The sequence below is a fragment of the Aphelocoma coerulescens genome, chromosome 6 (assembly GCF_041296385.1).
Source record: "Aphelocoma coerulescens isolate FSJ_1873_10779 chromosome 6, UR_Acoe_1.0, whole genome shotgun sequence".
In the NCBI taxonomy this organism is placed as follows: domain Eukaryota; kingdom Metazoa; phylum Chordata; class Aves; order Passeriformes; family Corvidae; genus Aphelocoma; species Aphelocoma coerulescens.
In genome coordinates, this window is record NC_091020.1 from 17,514,026 (window position 1) to 17,529,934 (window position 15,909).

Below are 15,909 nucleotides of genomic sequence, written 5' to 3' on the forward strand. Positions count from 1 at the left end.
AGGTTCCTCTGCTCATACAATGACAGCAGCTCCTCCCACATTTATGGCAGAGTTCTCTCCTCTTGTTACACCAGGTTCTTACATATATGTCTCTAACGTGTGGGCCCTCAGTCCTTGCAGGCTTCAGTAGGTACTTTGCATCTGATTCAGCCCAGCCTTGCCCTCCTGATCCTGCCTTCTGCAGTGTGTTGGGCATGTGAAAATACACGTGCTTAAGAGCAGCTACTGGCCACCTCACCTGGATGGTGTTGAGTGCTTCCAGCTGTATTAGTGAGAAGAACATTCAGTTCAGCCTAAAAAAGTTACAAGAGAGCAAAAACTTTAGACTTCCAGGGAGGGCAAGGGCAGTGTGTGATCTTTTGTACTGTGATGCTGCAAACAGTCTGTTGAAGTAATTGGGGCCCAGCATTGACTCCCACACTCCAAGAGCAGCAGCACACAGCAGCTTAAAATAAAAAAACAATGGCCTGAGAAGGATAACATGGGGTCAGAGTTCTCTGCTGTCCTTTAAGCTACCAATAACAACCTCTTCTGGAGAGTGAGTCCAGCACTCTTTGTATTAGAAGAGCTGTTTTGGTATCATGGGCAGATGCAGTTGTCTTATAAGGAGGGACTATACAGTCTTCATATTGCTTTCTGTGTATTAAGCTCTCTGCATATCCAAGGCTGCAATGGCTCAGTCCAGCATTAAAAATTGTGGTCTTTGTAACATTTTAGTTCCATATTTTCTTTTAAATGTCAGCAATAGGAGACAAATTATTACACTAAGAAATAACTTTCATTTTAGAATGGTGCTTTACTAGCCATGTAACTGAAAGGTGAAAGGGTTATAAGGAAGATGGAAACCTTCAGTCATCCCTGTGATTTTTTGCTTTTGGGCTTTTAAGGCTGCTTTCTGACTTGTTGGACACTTGTAGCTAGCCAGCCCCATTACTAGAAAGCTCATCATCCAAACACCACTTTTCATCCTCTGCTGCTGACTAAGTTAACAGCCTACAGAGTCAGGCTGTTCTTACAAGAAAAGGTATCAGCAATAGTAGTGCTCATGATAGTCCACAACGATCTCCTAGAACCACAGAACTATTTTCCCTGATTGCCAGTATTAGTTATATTGCAGTCTGTGTCCTTGATGTGCTCAAGTATGGATGATGATGGCCTGTACCCCCTGAAACCCCGGACTCGTCCTCATAAATCATTATCAGCTGCATCACAGTGTAATTCCCCAACAGACAGTGATTTGACATTTTCACACTAGGAACTGATGACCTATTGTGTTTTAGCTTAGCGGTAAGTTGCCACATACCAGCAGAAGATACTTGGAAGACAAATGTGTGTTTCAGAGAGGAAGTGACTATGCAGAACAATGTCCACAGCAAAGCTGCAGTACAGGGACACGCTAACTGAATTCTTTGGCTAGCAGAGAGAGTTCCTTGAGGCCAAAGTATTAAGCAAACTTATAACAGCAAAATACAGGGTGCTGCTGTAATGGGGATGTCTCTTGGGGTAAGCAAATGGAAGTCCAAAATATCCTTTCACACATGGAATGAAATCTTTATTGCCTATCTTTCTAGACAGTGAAGGCCATCAGAATCTCCATAAGAGTCTATTCAAGACAAAAGTAAATTTTCTGACCTGATTGTTATCAGGTCTTCCACTATCAAGACTATTTCCTATCTGATTTCTTCTGTCATGCCCGTTCCATGAAGGGGTAATTTATTTCTGGTACAAAGTAGGATCATTTTATAATATTTATTTTTCTATTGTTTTTGTTATTTATAGTATCACTACAATATCTGAGTGACATCAGCAACACTTGTGGTTTCAAGGAATTCAGGATTCCTAATACAGAGAAACTATAATCTACTGAAAATTATCTTAGTCAGATGCTCCATTCTGAATATTATCTGCAACTTGAGAGAATTAGTTTGTAATATGAGCCCTTTTTCTGAATATCTGAAATATGAGATTTTTAAAGGCCAACAAATGACAATTGTATATTGAAGTTTCACTTTTTAAATTCATTGTTTTCCCCATCACATTTCAGATGAAGCACAGGGAAGAAATGAACAGAACTAGCAGGGATTCCTGAGGTCATTGAGTTTGGTTTTTTTCCCATGGGAATATGACTAGGCTTTTTTTGACTAATACTGTATTGTAGTGATTATAAAAAGTGAAGGGAGTGGTTACTGTTTCTGCATGCATGCTAATACTTGCTCCACAGGCAGTTACCTAAGAGTCAGTGGTATAGATTATTGCAGACTGTACATCCTGCAGATCAGCTAAAATCATCTTTGTCCATGTAAATTACTCATGAGATGAAATACAAGATTCTCTTCCTTTTCTTACATGGGATTAAGGAACAGAAAACATTTTTTCATCTAAATTCCTCTATAAAATATTGGTTATTAGTAACAAACAGGTGCTAAACAGCACACTTAAAGCCTGACTGAGAAACACTACCATGGTTGGTCATGGAAGGAATTTGTAAGGGTCCCGTGTGGCTTAAGTAGTCCTTTGTCAACTGAGTCTCCTGATCAGACTGTACCTTCCACCACACACTAACATTTACCCGTTACTGAGTAATTACTGAGACAGTGGAGCCATAAATAAAGATAAATATGTAGACAGAGATTGCCATTAGATCAGATATTTGTTTCTTGCCTTTTGTTGTTCAAGATATGCTCCTTAGAGTTATTGTTGTCTGGAGGTCAGCATAGATCTCTCTCCCTGGCTTGTATAGAACACCTCTCTTAAGTAAATTCACACGGTTATTCCAATTTGTCCTCTGGCCTGTGATGCTATAAGGTGGTTGTGGAATTGTAATCTTGGAAGATTGCCTTTGGGATAGGGATAGGTACAAGGAAGCAGCCTAGTATATCTCCCTCCAAGGTGTCCTTCAAGCCTTGGAAGGATCTGACTGTAGCTCCAAATCAGGAGAGCATGTTTTTGTAGTTTGTGGTATTCAACTAAACCTAATATGCCATCTGATGTGCTGGAGGGTCTCTGTGTATCTGAACTGCTAGGTGTGTTCTCACCTCTGTGTACCATGATAGGCAAGGCAAGGATTTCTGCCCTCTTTAAACTGAACCGTGGTGGGGTTGGGAGAGGTAAAGGCAACAGCTTTTTGCCAAGAGACAACTGCAGTAGTTCACCAACTCAGACTTTTGCTGTGGTGTCCCTATTGCACTGACAAGAATGAAGAGATAGGTGTTTATTTGGAGAGATGTCTGCAGAAGAAATGCACTTAAGCCTTGTTCTTGAATATTCCCAAAGGTTAGGAAAATCCAGAACAGTAATCCAAAACTTTGAAGTATAGCTCTATTTTCATCAGGCATCAGATGAAATAATACTGCAGAATAGTCTGACTTGGAAGGGAGCCAAAATGATCATCAAGTCCAACTCTTGAGTGAATGGCCCCTATAGAGATTGAAGCCATAACCTTGGCATTATTAGCATCTTGCTCTAACCATCTGAGCTGATCTCAGGCTCAGCTGGAAGAGTCCAACAGTGCAGTTCTTCACTGGACATCAAGTGTGAAGGAAGAGTTGTTTCTTTTTCAGTAGGGTACTTGAATGAGCAGAGCTGCTGGTGAGAGGTCTAAAATCTGCAGTGCTAGTACAGTATCACCACTCCCAGGATTTCTTTGTTTTTAAGCTGTCTAATGGAGGAGGAAAATTTGGTTCTACTGGTCCAATTGGAAAATACATCTTCTGTTAGATTAAACCAGAATGCATCCCATTGTTTTATAAGCAAACAAGAAAATGTAAAGAGCAGCCCATGCATCATCTGTAAATCTACATCATGTGGTAGAGACATATTTCTGTCTCTTATTTAAAGGTGGAGATATGTTTCGGGGCCTGGCTTGATGGTTTTTTATGAGGGAATTGAGTGTTTTCAAATCCTAAAGCCACAGCAGGCTGGAGAGCAAAATGGGGTGGTGGAGCACTGGAGTGGACTGTATTGGGAGGTTGTGTAACCTTTGTGGTTGTTCTTAAAAACAGGATAGACAAAAAGGTTTAGTACTTTAACAGTGGTTGATCCTGCCTTGACAAAGGCATGGTCTTGTCAATCTCCTAAGGTCAACTTCAGCCTTATTTGCTGTAATTCTGCGAAAAAATAGAATTGTTGTTGTTATTATTATTTCTGTTACTACCATTTGAGGAACACTTCTCAGAGATCAGGTGTTGCCTGGTGCTGTACTTTTATGTGAGAGAAGGATGGTCTTGCCCTCAGAGAGCTTACAAATATGAGCCAAGAAGCAATGGCTAGTATGGACAGCTGAGGGAATACAGTAAGGAGCAATGAGATGCTATTGATCAGCAGGATAGGCAGTACTCATAATACATCAGCAGCCTAGCTGCTGTCAGATTTTTGCAGGCATCATGGCTAAGGAGAGTTTGAAGGAGGATAATGAGGAAGCTTTGCAAATGAAATCTCCAGGCTCCCACCATCTCTGCTCCAGAGCTGGGTAGCAGTGGGATAACGGTTTGCCTCCCACTTCTGACTGTTCTTGTGTCCCCACCTGCCGCTGCCCACTCTCACTGAGGGCACAAGTGGCCCTCTTCCAAACTTGCTTCTACCCTGTATTGTTGCAGGATGGCAGGAGACAGAGCCAGAAAAAGGCCTGGCCCTCTATCTCACATGCTGTGGGATCTCTTCCAGTGACAAGAAGTAAAGTTGATGAGTCTGTATTGAGACAGTGAAGTGACCCCCGTGCTGCTCCACATAATTAATAAATATAGCACTGGGGGAGTTTTTGCCATGCTGGCTGCTATGACAGGGCTGTCTACGGTGCACTTAAGCATTAAATGACCAATTTCTGTCAGACTAACTTCCCAAGCCTCTCTCTCTCTCTCCCTCGCACACACACACAAAGCTAGCTTCCTCGCTCCCTGCACTTGGAGTTTTTCAGCAACTGATGGCTCCTGGTTCATTTCTGTGGAATTAATTGGTCCCTGAATGAATTCTGTTGACAGGGCAATTTATCATGTGTTTGGGTTGACAGTGTTGGATACCGGTAAAGGGGGGGAGTGGTGTGTGAGTAGGATGAGGGGAGATGGACAGGATGGGGGTAGGTGGGAGGATGAAGAAGAGGAGGAGTAGAAGAAAGGAGAGGTGGAGGAGGAGATTGCTTAAAAAATAAAATGAAAGAAGAAAAATCCTATTCCTCCTTGGCACTCTTCATTACAACTCAGTGCAATGGATAATGCATAAGAAGGTTTGGGAGAAGAAGGGAAGAGGGAGTGCCACTTGTCTTGTAATGGGAGTCATGATACTGCTTTTCCACAATTTGCACCATAGCTTGGGAGGAAAAAAAAAAGGAAGAAAAAATCCCAACAATAAAAGCTCATAGTTGTTCTGTGGTGTCTCTGGGGCTCAGCCATAAGCCTCCACCTGTAATGCCTACATCTCTATTTCTCTCTCATATCAAAGTGACTGGGAAGCTAGGGACATATCTGGTTAACCCTCAAAATCCTGATAGTTGCCCAAATACTGTTTCAGTAGGTACAAAGTGATGTCTAGCACCTCGTGATGCACTGGTATCTGTCATTGCCAGGGACATTAAAGAAGGAATCACATCTTGCAAAACAAGTTCTGTGATTTGGGTTCCCAGTTTCCTCTCCATATGGTTCAGAAAGGGGTGCCTGGTCCCACATATGCCACTGATGATCCCAGGTTACATCATTTCACATTGTCCAAGATTGAGACAATGCAGGACTTCCCGATATAATTAAAATACATCATCATTACATTTTCATTAAAATGTCATGACTCTGGCATATGGATTCAGTTTCTAGTCAGAGTAATGTTGATGACCATTTTAGTGCTTTTGACTTCACAACTTCTGAATGCAGAAGAGTAGTTATGCATGCACATGCATGTGCTTACGCATGGATAATGTTAAAACAAACTGAAGACAGAAAAACTCAATTTGGGTGCAACAAAAGTATTTGCATAACTATTAAATGGATTTTAAAATTATGTGTCTTCTAGGAGTCTTTGAGTGTCCTAAAGAGATGTATTAAAGACTTGGTCAGGGAGAGATAGGTCTGTGAAATGTTGGTTGTATGCATGGGTAGAGGATAGGCTTCATTAGCTTTATCTTCACCTCTGTCTCTTCCCATGGGCTTCTCTCCACTGTGAGTGGGATGTATCAAAATTCTCAAAGCTGAGATCTGTGGAAGAGTTACCAGTAGCTTTTCTGCTCATTTCACCACAAGCAGCATTAAGTCAGAGCTCAGCATTTCTGAAACAGCCATCCAGAGCCTTTAGCTGCAGACTAGTGGGGCCTGTCTTGGTTTTAGAGCACTGTGGCTCAGTTTACCAGCATTCAGTCATCATCTTTGTCTTGGGACCCAAGGTTTCATCAGTCCAGCTGTCAAAATGAGTGCCCATATCACAAACAGCCTGGAGACAGAACTGGAATTTGAGGAGCAAGCCCCAAACTGGGGATGGTGAAACACAACGTTGTGTGGTAGATACACACTCTCTCTTATTTTGTTCAGTCATATTAAATGCAAACGCAAATATAATTCTCGTTTGGTAAAAATGATGCAACTGAGCTTTGAGAAGACTGAGTGCTTGTTTATGGTAGTCTTTATGTTGTTTTTATGCTGGGTTTGGTCAAGCCTCTAGTCTGTATCCTGCCAGACAACATATGAGCATCAGAACTTCTAGGGTGCTAAAACAAAGTAGGTTGGTTGAGGAGATGTAGGAAGCCAGCAGCTGTCGTAATAAAACTTCAAAGGATTTGAGACAGTCTTTTTGTAGAGCCCCCAAGATTTCTGCCAACTAGAAAGCCATGTAAAGTTACTGTGCTAAGAGCAAGTGTACAGGAAAGAACATAGGCATTGTCTCTTTTATTTAGAGTGATTCCACACACAGACATAAATTCTAAATTCAGGTTATTTATAAACGGATTTTTTTTCTTCATTAAAAGTAAGATTAGTAGTATTACAGTTTATAAATACGAACAAAACTGAAGGACATGTAGTTTGGCAGCAAAGAACTCTGCAACATAGTTTGATCACAGTTTAGTATCTGAGAAGATCAAGCACCTATAAGTTGATACCAGGTAAATTCAACCAGAAAAAATGTGCACATTTCCAACAGTGCAGGTAATCAGCTGTCAAAATATTACAGTTAGGGTTCACTGTATTTTCCAGTAATTGAACCTTTACAGTTACTAGCAAATGTTCCTCAGAAACAGATTCTTCTACTTCAACTCCAGCTATTGGACCCACAGCAGGAATTAATTCAGAGCAGCCCTATGGGTATCTCATATCAGAGGCCAGACAAGATGATCACAGTGCAATAGGAGTCTCCTCTGGGGTAGCTGTGGCAATGAACTTGAAAACAGCTATCTTAAAAGTCAATGCCTGATTCCAGTTTCACTTGCACTCTGTTTACATGAATGTAACTCTTTTGACTTCAGATAGCTGACTGACAGTGGTGCATACAGAAGGTAAATCAGGCTTCTGAGAAAAATGGTTATGATCAGGCTGTCCTGAGCCAGTGAGGTGAACATGACATAGGACACATTAAAGGAGTAAATGGGCATATTTTCTCCTATAACACTGAATCTTTGAGACAGAAATACAAACATTTTTATTAAAAAATTACCCCTAAAAATTGAAAAGAAAGAGTAAAACCTGAAACAATACAAATCTTTCTTCATTGTGAAATACAGATGAAAAAACTCCTGAAGAGGCAATGATTTAAAACTGAACTCTGTATAAGACAGTGGAGACAAAATGAACCAAAATAAGCTCCAAGAGGGTTGCGTTTAGAACTAACCAGGATATAATAGGTAGCTAAAGCAGCAAGACAAATTACTTGAAATTATTCAATATGCAGCTCCTGCAGCAGGTCTCACGATTAGAAATGTAAGCCACAGCTGCAAGCTGTTTCCTCCCTTTTAATGGTATTCCTGTAGATTTAGGGGTATAGGATTTGTGAGACATGCTCGTGTTTTGCCTGGTCGACCATCTCTAGCAGTAGTCTCAACAGATTCTTTACAGGAAGGTAGAACTGTGCAATGGGCAGACACAGGAATCTCCTACAGTTTGTTGTGAGCTCACATAATCTGCAGAATGCTTGTTGAGTGCTTATAACCCTGGTTTATTTTCTGTTTATAAAATGTCCAGTCTTTTGTGGAATCGTGGTAACTTCCAGTGGTTACAAATTCAATTGGTCAAAATACAAACTGTTGAGGAAAAATTTTAATCAGCTTTTAATTTGCTTCTTTGTAATTTAATCAATTGCCATCTTTTTCTCGTGTTCTTGTGACCTGCAGAGTCTGGTTCTGCTAAGGAAGCCTGTAGCTTATCTTCTGGAGAGTGTTCAGGAACCATTTTGACAAATTCCAATTAAGAGTGTTTCTGACACCAGGGGATGCAGAGGTCAAAGAATGCCCTGAGCAGCACAGCAAGAGACCATGAGGAGCACAGATAAAGGTAAGAAAGTGTCCCAATTGTTAAATTGAAGAGAAAATTCCTGAGGACATGAAAAGCATTTGAATTTGGAAGGATCTTTGAGTGAATGGTGTAGCTAAAATTTCTGCCTGGAGCCTTGAAGAACTACATAAATATTCTTGTATACTTGGTGGAGGAAGCAATAACAATGCTGTGCCTCATTTATGCAGTGACTAACCTGTAATGGAGGTTTACAGAAGGTTGTAGCTGGTCTAATCAGAAACAAGAGGTTTTTATTCACATGTGACTTGTAAGAAAGAATTATTGTGGTTGCTTGAAGATAAAGATCCCTGAGTGCCTTCTGGTGTGCTTGTGATTCAAGCAGGAGATGGCAATGGTCTGCATAGTAATTTGTCTTTAACCAACTCCGTTTATGGTTAGTAAAACAAAATTCAGGGGACTAACCTCATGGCCAAGCAGATAGTCAGGAGCAGAACTGACAGATTCTCACTGACATTTGTACAGTCAACCTCTGTCTTTAGCACAGCACAGGTAACTTGTCATACCAACATTGCAGCATTAACTGAGCTTGATAGGAACTCTCCAATGAGCCTGAGTGAGTTAACCACAATGTAAATGAACATCCTGCAGGATTGAGAAAAGGTACAGAAAGCACAAAAAGGTAAAATCTCCTTGCTCAAATTGAGAACCATAATTGATTGTATGTACAAGTTGGTTGCTATCCATATAATGTATTTTTAAAAACTGGAGTCATGCCTACATTCACAGCAGAAACCTCCGTGAGTAGCAGTCTGCTACTTCGGCAGTCCAGAGAGCAGCATGAAGGAGTTCTTTTGCACTGTGTTTATTCAAGGGACATGAAGTCCTCCATGGAGGAGGTATGGCTGGTGCTTTTGGTTTTAAACTGTTTCCTCTCGTCCTTCTAACGACCATTTTCTTCTCTCTTTGGCTTCTTTAGTCTGGGCTGTATCTTAGATGACTTGTTCAGCATTTGAGTAAGAGGTTGACAAAAGCTCATTTTGGGGGAAAAATATAATATAATGGGACTAGATGGTAGAAAAAATGTTATTATTTTGGCCCTGCTAACCAAAACTAGAATCCTGCCTTTTTTTTTCAAGGTTGATCAGTTTAGGAGCAAGCCATATTAGACAAACTGCCCACTAGTTTTGGGTGCCTAAGGAGTGTCAGGAAAAATATTTTCTCTCTTTGCTAAGCAAACCAGCTGATCAGTGGTTTATAGATTTACTATGCTTTGAAATAGGGTTAATGGGACAAAGTGAGATGACCTGCAATCACAATACCTACATCTGAAGAGAAGGAGCATAAGGAAGTTCTTGCATCTGTATCATTGTTGTCAGTATGTATCTCCTCTGTTAGCAGCATGGCGTATTCAAACTGAGTGTCTGTTTTGGCAAATTAAGAACTGTTCTGGAGCATAAACCATAGTCTAAGCTTCCTGCTGCCTTCTGAGGGTTTTGGATGGCCATTTAACATGGGCTCTGATGCTCGCTGTTAGCATACACAGATACATGTATATTGCACAAAAAACTCATGGTTTGTGTGTAAGGAACCAAATAATCCAGGCTCAACTTTTCTGTGTTCTGAGTGGTTGTACAAGGGAAGAGATACACCAAAGCTTTGATTTTCCTGAATTAAAACCTTTGTAGTTCAGAGATGACAAAAAAACCCTAGTACCCTTGCCAATGTAGGACTCACTTAGAAGGAAAGACTACAAAAAGCCTTCTAGTCACCTTAGAAAGGAACACAAAAATGATGAGGCCCAGTCTTGTGATATGACCACAGAAACATCTTCCTTTCTCTGCAGACTCTTCACCATGGGTCTCAAATATTCTGGTGTCTCGCTCTCTTCTGAGAGAATGGATATCTGTGCTCAGGCTCAGCTTGGGAATGCAAACAGGTCTCAGAGCAAATAAAGATTTTTTTTTTTTTTTTTTTTTTTTTTTTAGTCTTGTTGTATTATCCAAGCAAAATAGAAATGAAGATGTACACATGAATTAACCAGTAATAGTAAGTCAAAACACACAATCCATACTTAAAGACAAAACTAGAAAAGTACATTTGGTAATACTGGAGATATTGATAAAGACTGTGACAACTTCCCAGAATCAAACACTGTTCAGAGTTATTTTTAGTCTTATTTCCACTCTCTCTTCCTGTGGTGGCCAATTAGCCTGTGCTACAAAGAACAAAGAGAGTTCTGTGGTGAGACAGGCCCTAGTACCAGAGACTTCTCCCAGGTTACGGTGAGAAAAGAAGTGTCCCCCGGAATGCTTTGTGTTGCTATGTTAATGTAACCCAGTTCCACGTGCCTGGATGGCCGTTGGCCTCTCTGCCCTTTTGTTACCCCATATGTCCTTGCCCTAGAAGGTTCTCCACTCCAGGTTCCCCCCATTGGCCCTTGCCCCTCGCCACTCCCCCAGAGCTTCCCCATTGGCTCCCATTCCCTAGTCCTGCCTGCATACTGCCCCTGTGCCATCAGATCATTGGTCCCTGGTACTTGCCCTGCTCCTATACTTAAACCTGGACCCTTCATTGTGTTTTTGTCTTTGCCACTGGACTCCTTCACAATGCAGTTGCAATAAACCTTCATCCGTGGAAGTCTACACGGAGACCCTTCCTGCCTCTTTGCTGCTGACTCATATTACAGGAGCCACCCGTGCATTTGTGTGTGCACGTGTGTGTGAGCGTGTGCTGGTCCAGCCAAGCGGCTTCACTAAGGAGACACTTTGGGGAAGATCGCAGTACCTTGTGCTACAGCACAGAAGCTGCGGCACTCGGGATAGCGACGTATCTCCCCTCCTTTGGTGGGAACTTCACATCTGGCACTATGACCCAGAAGTCAGAAATTTCAGAGAATTCGCCTCCAAGGAGAAGAAAAGTTCTATATCACCTGGGTGTTTCACAACAATGGTATTTTGTGGCCTTTTCCCCAAAAATATTTTGCTGTTGAGAGTTTATTTTGTGGGAGTTCTTTGAGACTTCTGGAGTGTGCCAGGAGCCTGCTATGTTACGTGCTGTGCAAACACAAAGCAACAAGGGAATTTCTGCTGCAGATAGTAGTATCTAAATCTACTGAGAGTGATCACCTGATACAGGTGGAAGGGAAAGAACAATTAAATAGTTGGAGCACAGGGTATAATTTAAGTTTGTTCTGATTTATACCAAAACCTAAAAAGAAGTTGAATGGTGAATATGTAATCTAGGTGGTAGAAGAACAGGGTGAGAATTTTCCTATTCTACCTAAACCCCAGAATTTTCAAAGAAGAGCAAGTTAAAAATAAATGAACTAATTAAAGCTAAGGTCTGAGTAGATAGAGAAAAAAAAAAGGTGGATAGATTTTTGGGGATCTTTAACAAAAAATTTCAAGAAACCTAAAACTCAGTGTATAATGTGCAACTGAGTGTCTGAACACTTTTCAAAGTCTTCTAGTAAAAATACTGAGCTGTACATATTTACATACCTAGCTCACATTTGGACTCTTTAGAAGTGCTAGTGACAACTGCAGAAACTGAGCCTTTGGAATATTTTGACAAAGGTGAAACCAAATAACAAAAGATTATACACTTCAGAATACTGGCCAGTTTCTCATACTTGTTGGGCAATGAACTTTCAAAGCAGAGTCCTGGGATGGGAATAAACCATGGGAGGAATTCCACTTCTGTGTGCATCTGCAACAGGAAAAGGTGCTCATGAATGGGGAAAGTGCTGGGCTGTTGGTGATTCTGGGAAACTTGTGGTATTTGGTTAGATCCTTGAGTATGAGCTACGTTTTAGAGAGCTGCTTTTGGGAATCTTGGCCAAGTGTCTCCCAAAACACTGAAATTAATTAATGGCTTTATGGCCATTCTTTGGCCCATTGTTGTGCTTCTGTGACCTCTCTGTTAGCACTCTATTTCCACAATGCAGCATTATAAAGTTTCTCTTCTGTCACAGTGTTTCCCAATTCATTTGCTTAAACATTGTATGTATTACATGAATGTGTTCCCCTGCCAGAAAATGATGCAGCAGGTAGAGAACCCGTGTTGAAGATTCATTATCTTTTCTTTCATTTACTTTCTCAAGAATCTGTAAAAAAAAAATCCCCCAAACCACAAAAAAACCCCTAGCTAGGCTAATTGATGATGGCTCCCTTTGCTTTTATCCATAACATAAAGGGCAGGAAGATCCAGTGTGCTGGCAGAGCTGGTGAGAGTTATATGTTGTTCCTTTGCTGTCAGTGATCAGGTGAGCAGCACTGACTGAGTCATTTTCCCTTTCAGTTTTGTCTAATGATAAGTAGGTTGGTCAGGACAGGAATGATGTCTTACTGCATACAGTACATAATGCACAGTCATTGTCTCAGTATCTGTAGCTGATAGCTCATAGTCTCAGTTTGTAGCGTTTCTTTCCAAGACTGCAGCCGTTGGCTATGCTTACTTTGTGTACTCACTCAGTACCCTGTAACCTGCCTGCTAAAAGCAGTCTTTCAGCAGGCTCTCAAACACTGATGTACAGATCGTATTTTGACCTTATATGTGTAGCCCAGTAAATGTGTATATGAAAGCTAATTAGTATCACCTAGTCAATGTTTTACCAGATTCATCTCACATGAAAATCTGTGCTTTGTATGCCCAGTTTGGCAAGTCTCAAACACTCAGTAAGTAAGAATATTGACACGAGCTTTAATGTCATAAAGAGCTTTTCTGCAGTTTGTTTTTAAGCTTTTTGTCTTTTATTTTTGAGCCTGTAATTGACACTGGATGTTAGAACCAAAAGAACTCACAACTGTTTTAGGGAGGCTGAGATTTCAGTCTTTTATCACATATCCTTCTTGGAGCAAAAGCAGAAAACTTTGATGAGACTTGTAAGGCAACTGTGAGAAGTAGTCATGTACCGTATTCTGATTTTGAGAGAACTGTTTGGCTACTGCACTGCCAAGATAATTACAGTGGTACCTGCAAACAGTGTAAGTGACATACGATGGTAGAGCTGTTCTGAGCAAAACAAAGTAGAAAGAGAAAATACAGATACCTGAGATGAGATTTGTTATGAGGTGCCTAACAGGCAACATAAATCCACCATCAAGCAACAGCTCTGTCGAAGAAAAGGTTTCTTGATTGGTTCAATGGCAACCTAAAGCAAGTATGCAAATGAGAACACTACAAAAAACAATTGTAAATCAGTTTTTGGAAAGCAAAAGAAAAAAAAAAAAGGCTCTCCTTTTTTGGGCAGACAGCAGAGTTCAGGATTTTCCAGTGAAAACTGGACAAGTTGAGATGTCCTATGAAGTTCTGCTTTCATTGCGGATTGTTCCTGGGGTATCATCAGCTCCTAAGTGCCAGCTCCTCTCAAGTCCTGTGGTGTGAGCTATTGATCTTTGCTGCCATTTTATTCCCTCTTTTATGCCTTTATATGAAATGCTTCCTTTGACATGCAAACAGTTTGCATTCCCCTTCTTTCCTAGCAGGCAGGTAGAAATACCTTCTATGCTTCTCCTCAGTGGGTGATCAGATAGGCACAGCAGCTTTGGAAAGGGGTTTGGAATGTGTCCTGTCTCTCCTCTGTGGCATTGTGGCTTAGTTCCCAGAGCCCCAGGGATATAGCATGTCACATTTACTGCTCCTGCTGCATCCTTTTAGCCACCAGAAAACCTGCAGTTTAAGAAATCAAAGAGCTTGCTTAAGATGTGAAAAAAGTATTTCCAGAACAAAAGGTGATTCCAATTCCTTGCCTCCCACCAGAGCTATGAGGAAGGAACCAAGCTGCAGATTGTACTGAAAGTGAGAAGAGTAAACTCCCCCTTTCTCGTTCCCATCCCAACCCCAACCCAGCCCCCAGTAAGGCTTCATCTCTCTGGGAATGGAGTCCCTCTGAGCATGATGCTGAGCCAGAGGAGTGACAGGTGCCTCCTGATATGCCTAAATGAGAAGAACCAATCGGAGGAGCCTGCCCAGCTTTTGTTGTCATCTGGCTTTGCTCACGAAAGATGAGTTTGATTGACAGATGCATCAAGGTTCACAGTTTATTGGTTTTTGCAAAAGAGCCAGATCTGCCAATTTAGACAGGGGAGTGACACAAAACTTTCCATCTAAATGGACTAATTTTACCACAGGGAATTCCCAGGCAGAGCGCTCCAAGGCAGGCGCAGTCCTGTTTTATTTTTTAACAAGGACTGAATGACAAATATAAACGACAGTTCTAGGCTGACGGAACATCAGCATTTGACACTTCACAGGGGAGCGGTGAAATAAACAATAGGCAGAGAAATTGAATTAGAATCAGATGAGAGTCAGCTAGAGAGGGAGAGGAGGGCCTGATTCTCTACCAAATCATTTATAAAAGAGCAAACTGAATACTAAGTAGCTATAACATGTTCACATCCTGGTTTATTAGCAAATTTAACCTACTAGCATATTATACTTGCTTGATATTAATGGGTTGCTAGACAAAGCTGGATGGTAGGGAGTGTACAAGGAGTTTCTGTTCATGATGGTGCAAACCTCTTGTGATAATCTTACCCTTTTACTAATAGATTCTACCAAGCTAGAGAGCAAAAAGAATATCATGTTGATTTAATTTCTCTCCTGTTCCCTCTGGCACATTGCCTGCAGAGTTCTGTCCAGTCTTCCTGTATTCTGGCACTCACTAAGTTTTGGGTACCCAGCTTTGCAGCCTTGGCTCAATTCTTTTTCTGTTCTTTTTTTCTCTGAGACTTTTCAAGTTCAAACAGGCAATTCATGACATTTTAAGGAGAATGATTCTGTGCAGAGTGTATTTGGAACTTTCTGAGTATGGACTGTGTCTGCTTGAGATAAAAGGTTGGCTCAGCTGGTAGCATTAGCAAGCTATTATCCTATTTCTACTCAGTTTTGATAAGGGGATGGGATATATAAACTTTCCTGATGGGTTAGACAGCTAACTGTTAGCTAGATGTTGTTTGGTTTAAATTTGGGTTCCTGGATTTTATGTCATATTTTGAGATTTTAAGCATATCTAGAGAAGTGATTTTCAATCTTTTTAAGTTGGCAAACAGTAAGAACAAAAAAGAAGCAGCAGAAGAATAGCTGCCTGTACAGTGCATCTATGTCCATAAGCTCACCTTTCCCAGTTATATTAAAAGCATTTTCCTTAAAATTAAACTAGTGATTTTAAAAGTGCACACTAAAAACTACTGGTCTTGATGTTAGAAAAAGCAGCATGAAAATAAGGGGCTTTCAACTGATTTGCTTGGTAATGATGATTTGACTTTCATATGAGCCTGTAAAGTATATATGTGGAAGCTGCCTGATTAGCTAGGCACTGTAACTAACCATTGCTGATATATTAAGGAAGTTCCAAATGCAGCTCTGTGGTTAAAACAGGATTCTTAGGGATGCTGACATGAAAAAAAAAAAGCTTCTTTCTTCTGTACTGAGAGGTTCTCTACCTGTGTGAAGTTTCACCCTGTTCAGTCCATTTGAGTTTTCTGTGTAG

General features: G+C 40.9%; 1 protein-coding gene across 1 annotated transcript in view; it reads left to right on the forward strand.

Moving 5' to 3' along the window:
* Positions 1 to 15,909, forward strand: part of LOC138112768 (uncharacterized) — a 212,212-nt gene that overhangs the window by 83,674 nt on the left and 112,629 nt on the right. The window contains exon 6 of the mRNA XM_069020365.1: positions 8,297 to 8,456. Within this exon, the coding sequence (XP_068876466.1) occupies positions 8,438 to 8,456 (19 nt within the window). The 5' untranslated portion in view covers positions 8,297 to 8,437. The remainder of the gene's footprint in view (positions 1 to 8,296; positions 8,457 to 15,909) is intronic.